The 14,425-nt window shown below is 38.4% G+C and overlaps 2 protein-coding genes across 2 annotated transcripts; both read right to left on the bottom strand.

The window, feature by feature from the left end:
• Positions 1-1,422: 1,422 nt before the first annotated feature.
• On the bottom strand, positions 1,423-6,625 carry LOC128354513 (uncharacterized). The gene is made up of 11 exons (XM_053314737.1): positions 6,427-6,625; positions 5,000-5,149; positions 4,772-4,897; positions 4,441-4,601; positions 3,495-3,639; positions 3,323-3,421; positions 3,196-3,216; positions 2,638-2,658; positions 2,490-2,513; positions 2,326-2,388; positions 1,423-2,223 (listed from the first exon to the last, which is right to left on the bottom strand). Exons 1-11 carry the CDS (start codon positions 6,506-6,508, stop codon positions 2,198-2,200), a joined length of 918 nt encoding a protein of 305 aa, XP_053170712.1. The 5' UTR covers positions 6,509-6,625; the 3' UTR covers positions 1,423-2,197.
• Positions 6,626-7,984: 1,359 nt separating this feature from the next.
• Positions 7,985-12,577, bottom strand: LOC128354509 (cytochrome P450 4F3). The gene is made up of 13 exons (XM_053314734.1): positions 12,292-12,577; positions 11,838-11,982; positions 11,602-11,655; positions 11,242-11,369; positions 10,735-10,856; positions 10,495-10,641; positions 9,938-10,067; positions 9,791-9,857; positions 9,380-9,509; positions 9,091-9,224; positions 8,490-8,554; positions 8,323-8,405; positions 7,985-8,239 (listed from the first exon to the last, which is right to left on the bottom strand). The coding sequence occupies exons 1-13, from the start codon at positions 12,493-12,495 to the stop codon at positions 8,035-8,037; spliced, it is 1,614 nt and encodes a 537-aa protein (XP_053170709.1). The 5' UTR covers positions 12,496-12,577; the 3' UTR covers positions 7,985-8,034.
• Positions 12,578-14,425: the final 1,848 nt, after the last annotated feature.

Raw genomic sequence — 14,425 nt, 5'->3', positions numbered from 1 at the left:
AAACATTCTTTGACATTCAAAGCATGATAAATCTTTTAGAAAATGTTGTAACACAACCAAAATGCAGAAAACACCATACACATCCTTACTCTAAAGCAATGCTGTGAACTGGGGTTGGAAAAGACAGAAAGAAACAACATTCCTGTCTCTAACAACTGACAGGAGAAGATGTTAGCAGGTAGGCCGTTGAGGAAATCACGACTCATTAGGTCAACATAGATAACTCACAGCACCATGATAGAATGAATGATAGCCCATACTTTTTTTAGGTTGAGATCGGTTCAAGGATTTTTTTGGCACACTGCAGTCTCTCTGCATCTAACAAGGAGGGGTTAGGATTAGGGGTCTTATATGGTCATCAAAGGTCAGCTGAGGGTCAAAGGTAACACCCAAATTAGTGACTAGGGGCGAGGAGGGGGGGTGACCCGGGTTATGAAAGGTGAGATGAGGTTTGGAGGACCACTGACTCTGACCTGCTGTGCCATTAAGGAGAGCTTTAGCTTTGCTGCTGTTTAACTGGAGGAACTTTGTGCACATTCAGGTCTTTAATTATATCAGAATATCATATATCATCATAAAAAACATTCATCTGTAAGGTGCCACTGGCCTGGTCCAATGTGTTTTGGAAAAGTGATTGAACCTCCAGCACGTGACTCAGCCTTTCCTCAATGACAGTGAAATATGTTGATCTGCTGCCCCCAAGTGGTCAAAACAGCTTCAAGCGTGTCAATTTCCAAAATACCAAGCTTCATAGCAGGTTGTTTTTTCATTCTGTTGATTTTTATTAGCCCATATAAACAAATATAGTACAGGTATATATACACACGCATAAACATTCTTTAGGTCCTGGAACACAGCACCAAAACACAATAAAAACTCAGCTAACATAGCATGATTATTCCAATGTGATGAAGTGTTGAAACATAGGAGTGTTTGACTTTTGTTTTTAGTGTTTGGTTGATATTAATGACTTGGTACTGCTTTATAGTTTGCTGTTTTTTTTAACGGCGCTTTACAGACAATTTAATAATGATAGAAGCATGCAATTATCTAATAGTGTCACCAAAAAGAAAACGTAGAAAAAAAGTGTCTTTAGAAAAAAAAAGAAAAGTAAGTGCAAAAGGAAACCCGTCAAACTCATTTTTAAACATGCATCTACTGCATGGACTAACAGTGCATCTAAAGGACACAAAGCATTACATTTCAACCTCAACATTTAAAAATATAGTATGAGCATTTAAAGAGTTAAGTAGGATGAGTGTTTAAAAGGATTAAGGTTTGCAGAGGAGGTTGTAAACATTCAATTACAAAAACCTAAATTAAGGAAAGGAAAAATAACTCTGATTGACTTTGTTCGAACTTGAAATCTCCTTCAACACACATACGCACAAACTAAGTACGAGTAACAATGCAATGCAAACCAGACAATGGCTTTCCTTCCCCGCTCACTCTGCTGTCAGTTAAGCCCCCCCACACACACAAAGAGGCTGCATGGATCCACACCAGACCTGGCTCAGATAGCACTCACATATCCTCCCCAGCCTCTGCTTAAATGTGCTGGAGGTGCCAGCCGATGTCAGGTATGGTGTGTGTCACAGGAAAGCTCACTTTAATGGGCTTCCTTGCATTGTCTAAACTTTAAGGCACTTCATTCTTTATGTCAGTGCTTTTTATTCACTGCAGCACTATTGACTTATAAACTATACCTGAACTGTCGTGCTATTCTCTTATTATTTCACTTTTTAAAAAATATTTAGCTTCATATTTCCCTTCTTAGTGTCTTTTAGTGTTTTCATACATAACTCATGATGGTAACAGCTAGATGAACTGATGCCAGCAGCTGCACCATAGTCTTAAAAACATATTTTTAATGCATCTGTTGATTTAGTGTCTTCACATTAACAGAAAGATCCCCAAAATACCTTTAAATCCACTTTTGGTCAGTTTAAAATATCACTAAACTTAAAAGGTAGTGTTAAAATACAATTTACTGTCACTATCTGCTTTGCTATTAATGTTAGACTGATTTGAAAAATAAATATTCTAAATTACATTTGTTGGACTGATCTCATAGTGTTGATTTTAAGTGTTATTGTTTGTATTATTTGGATACCCACTTGTAGCAAAATCACACTCCACATGAGCACTTTCTAAAACACCTCAGCATCACTCTGGATCTTGCAGATGGTCTTTCCATCTACTCTTCTCTCATCGGTGTTTCCTCTGCCAAATGAACAGACATAAATGAAAGGAAACACAGGTTAACAGAGGAGGTTGTAACTTCAAAATATGTAAAAAGGTCATTTTTTTTCAGTACTGTCTTACCATCATCTATTTGTCTCTTCTCTGGTCGAGCAGTGGTGCCATTAGATTCAACAGGATCTCTCTCTGGATTAATAGTGAAATAATGGATGTCAACTTCTTTCCATAAAAGCAAAGTATTAGATTAAATAAATAATACAGAAAATAGACTGTGAGCTGACACTTACGTTCATTGTCCTTCCTCCAAAAGTCTGCAGTGGTGGAAAAACAGACAGTGAGTTTAACAGGTGTCACAGCAAAGAAACAACACAGTGCCACAGAAACACTTTCAAAGCATAAATATGCATAAAACTCTAAGTTATGTTAGTTACTGACCTGCTTCCCACGGCATAGATGCTGCACAGAGAACAGAAATAGGTTTGAAAAAGTTCATGTTTATCATTGCTTGCTTCATATAAACAAGAAAGAACTTACAAAGTGCAAATCTTCAAAGCTCAGTTGAAATGTAAGTAGATTTAATGCCAATTCAAGTAAAAAATATATTAAATTATGTACTTTGGATATTCTTAGAAGTCTTATATAATTCTTATAAAGAGCAAGTTGTTTGAAAGATGACATTTTGCTTCAGGAATTTTGCCTCTGTGTGTGTCTCAGTCTGCCACCAGCACCTGTGATGTGTATTTTTGGATGTGGAGCCCCAGCTCAAGAGGGAAAAACTTTCACTCATTGAATTTAATTGGGTGAAGTTAAAAACCTGGTGTTCACTGTGAAGGCTCAACATGAAAAATCTGCTGCTGTCAACAACTGTCAGTGAGTAAACACGGGATCAACTTGCCCATTTATAGGTGAAAACACAACTAAAATTCCCTTAAGACTATAAAATACTTTTTCTATCAGAAATATTTCTTTTCATAGTTTTAAATTACTTCTTACCTTTCTGGAAGAACCACATCCCTATAGGAAAATACAGAAAATGATTAAAATCTCATCATCATCAGTCTAACTGCTAATATGAATGAAATGCAAATAATTGAGTGAATACAGGATAACAATTTGTCACCTGCTTTCCATCTGTGAATGAGACCCAGCAGCACTACAGTTGTCAGAAGTGAGATGAACACTGTGAGCCCTGTGTTGATTTTCAGACCTTCTGCAGGCACTGTAAAAGCACAACAAGCAGCGCTGAGTTGCCTGCCACAGAAATTCAGAAACATTTCACTGTGATAACTCACTGTCAGTATTTGGGCCTGGGCCTGGGCCTGGGGATGGGGTTGGACCTGGACCAAGGCTTAAAGGATTCTTGATGGGTTTGCTGATCTCCTCACTTATTTCATTCAGCAGGACACAGCTGAACGTTGTAATGTTTGAGCTGTTCTCCTACGAGTTGAGATAACAGAAAATATTACAGTAGATCACAAAACTAAACATTTCAACACATTTAATGTATGTTCAAATTCCCTAAAGATAACAAGCCTTGGGGAGACACATGCAACCAAGAGGAAGGTACTCAATCACTCACTCACTCAATACTCCATATATTGCCTAACACACTCCTTGGTTAAGTGAGCAGTAACATGAGATCTCATCCCATAGAAGTCATCCTGAATTTAACTCTCACATTGTGGGATTGTTCAAAGTAGTGTACCTGCTACAGAAACCCCTGTTTTTGGGTCCATGAATATGACCGATGACTAAACCTTTTGATCAGGGTAAAAGATAGACAGTTAAAAATTGTTTTGTTTTTTTTCTTTAACAAAGAAAGACATATTTAGTGTTTTTTATCCTCCAATTTCCAAATTCGCTGCTTTTTCTTGTCTTGCATTATAGTGAATTAAGTATCTGAGTTTTGGACAGTTTTTCACACATAACGCATTTGATGACGTCAGTTCAGCCTCAAGAAATTGACATTTTCAAAGTTTTTGATGTGGTAAAACAAATAACTGATTCATCAAAAAATTATGGGAAGATAAGTTGATAATGAAAATAGAGATCATGATCGGCCAATGCAGTGCTTTGAAATAATGCTGAATTGTAATAAGGTTGATTGATGTTTTAGGTTTTCAAAAAAACTATGAGACACACACACACACACACACACACACACACACACACACACACACACACACACACACACACACACACACACTGACCAACATGTACGTCCTCTATAAACAATACCTTTGTAATAGTGTGTATCTTAGACGTCTGGCTCAATGAATCGTCCATTTTCCATTTGTAGGTGACGTCTCCAGTGCCGGTGGTGTTCCCATCACAGGTCAAAGTACATGTGGTCTTATCCTCATTGCAGGATTCAGAGACGGTGGGTGTAGGGACAGGAACTGTTGTTATTTAGAGAAAAAAAAGTCACATTTTTAATATCTTACTCCCAGTAAATGATTACCTTAATGTTTCTCTCTCACGATCAAGCAAGCAGATTATTTTTGACACAATTTAACAGCAGTGGGACAGGAGTGAACTTTGATAAACCTTACTAAACACTACTACTTACAGATGACAACCAGTTTAATTGAACTTTCGGCTTTGTTGTTGATATCTGGTGTGTATACGCCGGTGTCTTGTAGAGTCAGGTTTGTGATAGTCATCTCTCCAGTTGAAACGTTCAGTTTACCTTGTACTATCAACACACATGGATAGGGTTAGCTTATCAACAGAGGTCTTAAACTCACAAATAATTGAAAATTTAAGCAAGACTTAAGCTAATCTCGGCTCAGTATACCTTTAAATGTACGATAAGCGTCGATGTCCGTTCCCGGTCCATCCCACTGCATGGCAAGGTCAGCACCATGTTTCCACGTGATACTTGTGATGGGGCCCGACACATCTGGTTTGAGGACAACTTCATCACCCACCTTCTTGTAGATAGACCCTACAAGGACAAAAAGAAGCTCAGTGTGCTGTTTTTATTAACACCCTTTAAATGCTTTTTGAATGGGACTTTAGACACTGACTGTCAAGATATAGACATAAGTAAGAGGAAGAGTGGACTGAAGAGGTGATAAATAATAAAATCGCTATAAGGCTGCAACTGAACCAATTTATTTTCATGATTGATCATTTGGTAAATATAATGAAAAAATAAAATACAAACATCTGCCATTTCAAGTGATTCAATTCTCGCATTTGAGAGCACTGTTGTTTGACACTTTTGCTTGAAAAATTACTTCAACGATTATTCAATTATTAAAATAGTAGCTGATAGTAGTTGATCATATTGCTTTTTACAGTGGTAAACAACACAACATTTCAGAGGGAAATATTATACTTTCTACTCAATTTATTTGACAGCTTTAGTTACACAATGGATAATATAACAAGGTTTTAAAATACACTTCTCACATGGTTTCATTTCAATAAATATTAAAGTGCATTGGAACTTAGTTAATTTCTTGTTCCATCTCCCATTAATCATCTCACATCCCTCAGATTGATAGGGTGACCTTTTGAGTGCCCCCACCCCTAGGTTGGAACTATAATATCTGTTTTAAGTAGTGTAAACTAGCTCCACCTCCAACAGCTACAACAGTAACATGCTGCTTTAACACTAATGCTTAAGTCTTAATAATCTCATGTATAATAATATATCAGTCAGAGGGACCAAACCACTATTTCAATTCAATTCTTTCTTTATTTCAGACCCAGAGGGATCCATATCACATTAAAAAACAGCACAGTACAGTACAAAGCTTAAAAAAGAAAACAGGACAGTCAAAAAGAAGAAAAAAAAAACAACTTTTACTGCAATACTTTTACTGCAATACTTTAACTACATCAAGCAGGTAATACTTCAGGGTACATTTACCTAGGATGTATTTTTACATTGCTGAATACTTCTTCCACCACTGATACTTCATTGTACTGTTTTCTATTTTTATTTTGTGGTCTTCAAATAAATGTTCAGTTCAGTACTCTTTTCCACGCTGTTATAATGTCCATTCACTCTTCTGCCCTTCATTTATACTTTCAGTATTACTGACAGTTGACACCATTAATGTAAACCGCCACAGTAATTCATGCCAGTCATTATTGGGTGGGGCCATATGCAGCAAGTCAATACTCCATCATAAAGACAGACAGAGAGTTTAAACAGATGCCAAAAAGCTGTAAGTCAGCTGATAGTAAAATACAAACCGCAAACACACTCACCAGAGGCTGCAGAAACATCTCTTAGTAGGCCCAGCAGCACACATAAACAGACGCACAGTATCATTGTCACAGATAGACGCATTAATCCTCGTTAATTAAAAGACCACAAACGGGATAAAAAACAATCTGCTTCGGTCGTGAGCCGAGAAAAAGCATGACAAACAATATAATTTCAACGCTTAAACTGTTAAACGCTGCATAAGTCTCGCTAAAATATAAATGGAGTGATACGAGAGTTTGGAGCAAGCTGAAAGTGAAAGTCCTGTTTATATGGTAACCCCAGATTGGCTCTCGCGAGATTTCCTGCACCGGTTTTAAGTAATTATTTTTAACCTAAGCACGTGTTTATTGTCCTCAAACATAAAAAGATATCAAACCTTGCATTGTCACTTAATAAAAAGGGGAGACTAGAATATTTTTAATTAGCTCGCAAGACTTTGGCAAATCTAGGGTTACCATCCAGACCCTTCAACTGGCTCCCCGCATCCACATGAGGACATGCTGTCATATAAATTAATATCATTATAAATGTATTTTATTGTTGGATACTTATCACAGTAGTGTTTAATACTCATCCAAATCACTATTTTACTTCTCAATAACTGCATATAAAATGTATTGTCCCCGATTTCCCCCCCACTACACATGACACAACCCCCTCCTACTGCCCAATGACTGTTACTGCAGCTGGACTCCTCAAGAAAAAACAAAAGCACTTATCCCACTCCTGGTAAGAGAAAAATCAAAACTCTCCATCATATAATTACAGCCCATTTATAAATTGTAGCCATTTGAGCACTACAGCAATGATATAAAGCTGTGATTAAAAGATGTCCAAATTGTCTGATTCCAGTTTCAAAGCTTTTAGTTGATCTTTGCATTGTGGACAAAGCAAAACATTTGAGGGCTCATTTAACTCTGACGAACCTTAACCCTAACCCCAAATAACTACAAAATAATTGAGAAAATAATCCAGATTAGTTGATAATGAAAATAATTGTTAGTTTCAGCCATAATCTGACACACTGAAAGCTTCATTTGTGAAGATAAAAAGGTTCAGTGGTGTGTGCTGTTGTCTTGTCCCTGCAGAAATGTTTGCAGCCACATACACTGTCTCACTTTCACACTTGACAGGGTCAAACCTGACTTGTAAGATGCTATCGCAGGCCCCTATTATGCATGTTTTATATCATTTCCTTGTTTTACACAAAGAATAATAGACTGGCCTGGAGATTGTGGACCTCATTTGACAGGGCCCAATTCATCCAGGCTCTAATATGGCTTAGGTCCCTTTGGATAATCAAGGTTTTATTTGTCCTAAACCTGTATTTTAACTTCACATGTCTGTTTTCTTTCTATGGAGGAGATTTTAAGGAGAGGAATGTGTTTTTTCAACTCAGGATTTATTTAAACCAAATTTAATACATAAAAAAATAGTTTCTGAACAGTGTGCTGTATACAATATATATGTATTGCCCTCAGTGGTTTCCTTAGAATCTTAAATAAAAGTTGAAAAAGCTATTATACACTGATAAAAAGGACACACTGCAAACTCCAAGGTGTGTGTTCTGTGGTTAATAATAAAGCAAGTGAACATGGCAGCTTTCATTATTTTTCCTGCGGTTCCTCCAAGTTCTCCAGCTGCAGCCACAGGCCTCCCTCTGCACGCAGGACAAGTTGGGGGAGACGGCGAACGGCCCGGGAGCCGCTCCCAATTTCAGGGTCCACTCCCGGGGTCAGGCGGAACCTGAGCAGCGTCAATGCAACGACGACTCGAAGCTCTGCCAGGGCGAATTTTTGACCGATGCAGTTCCTGTGAACACACACACACACAGAACATTTCTAATAATGGTAGATCTTATTCAGCTTAACGTTGTAACATTGAAGATAGTTTACCTGGGGCCTGAGGAGAATGGGATGAAGGCATGAGAATTGCGGCCTTCTGTGTTGGTCGGGTCAAAACGCAGAGGATTAAACTCCTGGAAGAGTTTAAATCACACAGGTCAAACATGACAGATTTTTAAATGGAAAGAAAATTGAAGCACATAGTGTTTATTTCTTACATGTGGATTTGTCCAGACAGCAGGGTTGTGGTGTGTACCGTAGATACTGACCAAACAGATGACTCCTGGGGAAGGTTCACAGCAAAAAAGAAGTATTTAGAGAATAGTTTGCATTCACTGCTTCACTTACTACTCCTTATCACAAACTACTATCACATACTACCTCAAGAACAGTAAGCTGTCTGAGAACACTGTTCCTGAAATTGTGAGTTGGTATCTACTTTTAAATACAGAGGGTTTTTAATTGGTGACCACTTGTCTTTTAAGGCACATGTTCAGTATGTTACAAAAAAGCTGAAGCTGACAGCTGTTACTCGGGTTTTACTCCAGAAACAAGTCCTGCTTTTCTTTGACCTTTTGTTTATATAAAGAAAAGCTTACAAAAACTATTCTGATCAGTTTCACTTCCAGGTCGAGGTTGGATTTATCTGCCCTTCTCAAATTGAAATCTCACAAATAAAACCTCTGAATTATGAAGTATGTGATTTAAAATGGGTTGCTGATATGCAAGATTATGATCAAAACTCTCCTCTTTAAGCCTCTAAAGTCTATTTCACAACATTTTAAAGCCTTCTTTGGAGCAAGAGTCTCTCCCTCTCACCATCTGGTACTGTTCGACCCTCTGGTAGTGGCATGTCCTGGGTGTACTTCCTTGTTACAGCCTGTACAGGTGAGTGCAGCCTGAGAGACTCTCTGATGCACATGGTGGTGAAGGGAAGGTTGGACAGATCGTCCCTGCAGATGCACACATAATGCATATCCACTTTTAAATACTGATTTTCCATGTCTTACAGTGCAGTTTTACAAAGAAAATTAGTATCAAATGTCCAGAGGTTGAGGTTGTGCGTGTGTGTCTGTGCGTCTGTGTGTGTGTGTGTGTGTTTTCTAACCACTCTATTTCGTGGCTGTCTCGTCCCTGCATTAGATCCATCACTTCCTGCCGGCATCTCTCCTGATAGTGTTCGTGGCGTGCTAAATTATACAGCGTCCAGCAAATCGCACTGGCTGTGGTGTCATGACCTGTGGAAGAAGTAGGAGGGTTGTTATTGTGATTAAATAGCTATTTGAACATTTAAGACTGAGAGCTAGCTGCATCTTTAAAGTGACACTATGCAACTTTTGAGGGAAAAATAAGTTATTATTCATCTAAATGAAAAGTGGAATTTATAAGCAGTACACTCAGTGGTTTTATTGGTAATGGCAGGTAATTTGAGCAAAATTGTGGTTAGTATTGTTGTGTACATTACAGAGTCAGCTCGCTAAGTCTATGACTGTTCGCCACTTGTGCTTTCCACCTGTACCTGCAAACATGAAAGTGTGGGCCTCAGCTAGTATCTCCTCATCGCCCAAGCCTTGTCCGTCCTCATCCTGCAACACAAACATACACACAATACAGAATTATATCAATCATTTTAAGCAATATATCTTGTTTTTTTCTTCTGTCCCACTTTTGACAGCAGTATGATGTCCACGAAATCTTTCTTCCTGTTCTTTCTTGTGGTGAGATTAGACTGTGATTGTGTCTCCGCCTGTTGTTTGATGAGGGCACGACGCTGCAGCACCACTTCCCTGGTAAACCTGCAAACACCAAACACAGAATGTAATATAATAAAACAGACATCACTATAGGATTTGCAATATTAAAATAAGTTACTGTACTATATGACAAGTTATGATAGATCATGATATGTTAGGTGCAATATATTATCATAATGTGATACTGCACAATGTAATAAAGTATATTCAGATGCATTTCAATATACTTTAAAATAATGCTTTCAATATGACAGTGAAGTATAATGAAATAAAATGAGATTTTCTATAACCAGAATACAATATAAAAAATATACTGTGGTGACACAGTACATTATAAATCAATTTAATATGACACAATATAATAGATTACAAATAATATTTAATGCAAAAAAGTACATTGTATGAGACTTACAGTATTTGAGCTACACTGCTGCATAAAAACAAGGTCACACCTGTTCATGTACTCTACCTGTGTACAATGCTTAAGGCCTTTTTAAACTGTCTCCCCTGCTGTGTCTTCCAGTAAAACCAGTCCCAGTGGTGTAAGATCCTATGGCGCCGAGCTATTACCAGATCGCTCAACTCAACTATGGCTGACACATACTCACTGGGAGAGCTGGAGAAAGAGGCATAATTAAAAAACAAACAAAACAGAAGTACAACAGAAATTAAATGTATCAGTGGAAAATAGTTAAGTGTGTGTCCTCACTGCTGACAGTTGCTGTTGTAGCTAAAGGCACATTGCAGTAAACTGTCCAGTGTCATCAGGGTGACATGGTCAAACATCTCTATATTGTTTCTGCCTTCTGCCACCAGGTGCTGCCACTTTTCCTAAAAGATGAATACAGAGAGAAACATGTAGTTTTAGCTCTGATTTTGGTAAAAAATCAAAAATCTGACAAATAAAGAATAAATTAGACATTTAGTAACTTCTGGGAAATTATAATATAATTTATACCTAACTTAAGTCTATAATATCTCACAGAAGATTATATTTTTGTGGATGTGACTTCAGTTTTAATAAACTTTGACCAACAATATCCTGAGGCAGCCACATAACTCCACCAAAGCAAACATATAGAGACAGTTGCATACAGTTATTGTTGCAGACACTAAAGGCTGTAGACACATTTTACACTGGCACTGGTGTATAAAATCCATATTGATCATACAACAGAAATAACATAACATTAACATTACATGCATTTTGTCTTACATGCATGGTGTCAGCTGAGGTGTTGAACTTGACAACGTAGTTCTTCAGGATATCAAAATGAAAAGCTGGAGTAAGCAGCCGCCTCTTGCGGGACCACTCCTCTCCATTGCTTAGCAACAGGCTCTGTCCTATGACATGATAGCGATATTATGATTTACAACCGGGGATGGCAGTGAATTGTAATGATTAAATGGATAGCATGTCTTTATTAATATTAGCTTATTAGTCTTAAAAAAACCAGGGTGACTTTTATCAATCAGACAGAAAACCCTATGAAGTGTGGAACCATCATACCAGCATCAACTGTGAGAAACCCTGATATTAGACTTTCAACAAACCAACATGGCCTATTAAACTCACCAAGCCATGGACGCAGATGCCCATAGATAAGCTCATCTTTCACTGTAATGCTGGCTGGATGGAGAGAAGGAGTGAGGAGCGAGAAAATAACATTAAACATTGGGCCTTGGGGAAATGTGGTTTGATAATGCAGTTCCAATAACCACTGATGCAAAAACAGAGAAACTCATACGATAAATTTAAGGAGATAATACAGATATAACCAATTTAATCTGACTGATGGGGTGTTACTCTACCAGGTGCCATCAGCAGAGGCTTGACGTAGTCAGGGTGGAAGAGTCTGACAAAATGATAGAAAGGACCGAAGAACCAGCTGCAGGAGTGTGTGTACGTCTGCACCAGCTCATCCACCTGGAGGAGACCTTCCTCTGTGCTCTGCATCTGATGCACGAATAAATATTACAATACATTACAATACATATCATGACTCTATCTTTTAAATTAAAGGTGAATAAGTGAGTTTGCCGAATTCTTGTGCACCATTTTAAAGAAGATTTAACTTAAAGAGGATATTATGTAATAATACTGTTGTGCAACACAGACCACTTCCTGTACATACTGTGAAATGTGTAGTTAGGTTTCCTGATGTGTTGTTTCAAAATGACAAACTTGCATTTCAAAAGCGACAATATGGAAACATTTGAAGGTAAGGTGCATGAGTGTGTGTTTTACTAGATATGAGTGTCCTACCTGGCCCAGGTGGCCTATCAGCCAAGAATGTACAGGAGGCTTGCTGAAGCAGGACAACTTGTGTGTGTACCAGGCATGTCGTATCAACAGCTTCGCCATCCACGCTGCAACCAGAACGACGAGTCCTGTACTGATCAGAACCAGGATCTGATAGAGGCTGATCCAACTGAGCACCTGAGAGAGGACACTCTTGAGGAGGGACATCCTGGGACAGAAACAGAGGCAGAGTATCTAGATGTCCAGCTTGCTTGACACTTGTCCTACTCTGACAGTGGCTTTGCTTGCAAGTGAGGTTGTTGGTGTTGAAATGTCCAGAAACTGTTCCACCCATTATTGCAAGTACGTCAACGGGAACAAATGTTGTAAGCACTGATTCCTTTCTTTTTTTTTAAAATAACCTTGTTGTCTATAATGTTGATGGAGGTTAGAAGTGAATATAAAAACAGAAGACTGAATGACTGAATGAATGTAAGCTACAGTGATATGATCAATATACTGTTTGTGTGTCACAACCTGATAGAAGGATATATTGGATGCTACTTATTTTTTATTTTTTTTATCATTATCAGAGCCTTGCTGCTATTTTCTTTGTATTATTTTGTGTTGCAAATTTTCATCTTTTTTCATAGCCACAATTGTACCGACTATTTTACTCTAGGCACTAATTTGTGCAAAAACATGTTGGTGTTTGTATTATAAATGAAATTTAAGGCAATGAATGAAGTTGCACTGTTACATGATGTCTTTCCCAGCATTTCTGACTTTCCTGAATAGGAAGCTGGATTTTACGAGGAGCTCCTGAAGGCCTCAGTGATTGGGCACACCTGAGCGGGTAGACGATCGATACCTGTAGCAGAAAGCGACGAAGATGATTTTGAAAAGCGTTGTTTGACTACTGAAGACAGTCTGAAATGAAAAGCAGGTGACTCTGTGCATTTTTCCAGACGTAATAAATACCTGTCAGTTTCAGGTGAGTTTTAATTGAATAAATGTGACTTGGGTTTTGGGGGAGGCGACAAAGCTGGCAAATTTAGCTAATTATCCTAATTTCGAGCCAGCCAGTCGTGGTCCTTTGCATTTTCAAAGTTTACGTAAAGAAATAAAAGCTTTCTTTTGTAGTCTCTTCTGCCAGCTTCGACTGAGCTACTCCCCACACCTAATTTATTCGATTAAACTGTCAGAAAATGGTGGAAATGTTCCCAGGTGCTACATCTCTAATTTGCTTACTTTTCCTGTCCAACAGTCTAACACTTTAAGGTATTAGTGTTATAATGCTATGCCAATTACGTGTTTGAGCGCTAGAAACATACTCCTGTTACTCTTTTCATCAATATAGGAACTCAGGGGCCTTGAAGGTAGAATAAAGGGGTAGAAGGCACCTAGTGGGGAGAGCCCAGAATATGTGTAATATGGTCCCTCTCCCGGATAGCCTACCTGTCAGGAGCCTGGCTGCAGCATTGTGGACCAGTTCCAGGCAGGACAGGGACGACTGATTAATCCTAGTGTGTACAGGGAGTCACAGTAGTCCAAGCGGGTTGATCTAAAGGTGTAGATAACGTTCTTGAGATCTTTGAAAGAAACAGCTTGATTCGACAGTTGTAAAAAGCTAGAAAAGACTGGCTTAACTTGCTTGACAAGCTTAAAAACCGCAATCAAATATCACGTGTAACCACAAACGCTGGTTTAAGAGGTTTAAGAGTCAAGACTGTTGGTACCTGGTGGCCAAATAGGACAAGTTCAGACTTGCCTTCATTCATCTAGATTCATAAAGATTGATGATCTTAAGGAAGTTTTGTGCCACTGTTAAAGTCATTTAAAGCCATTTCTTTTTCATTATAACAAACCTATTTTGTTGCTGTCTTTTCAGCAACTAAATCTTTTTTGTTTCATTAGATGCTTATTTGTTATTCTTTATGTGTGCCTCTGGCAGGTTTTCAGATTGACATGAATGAGATGGCTGATGAGCGGGACAGGTTTGACAACCAAAGGAGGTCTCCACCTACTTCCAGCTCCCCTCTGTCATCCCCCTGCTGCAGCTCCACACAAAAATGGCTGCCAGTCGCATCACCTGTTTTGCGGCTTTCCTGGAGGGATCGTCAGATGGAGCAAGATGAAGATCTAGGGGAGCCTGATG

Source organism: Scomber japonicus, chromosome 24 (genome assembly GCF_027409825.1).
Source record: "Scomber japonicus isolate fScoJap1 chromosome 24, fScoJap1.pri, whole genome shotgun sequence".
NCBI lineage: Eukaryota > Metazoa > Chordata > Actinopteri > Scombriformes > Scombridae > Scomber > Scomber japonicus.
This window is presented reverse-complemented; position numbering and strand designations above follow the sequence as displayed.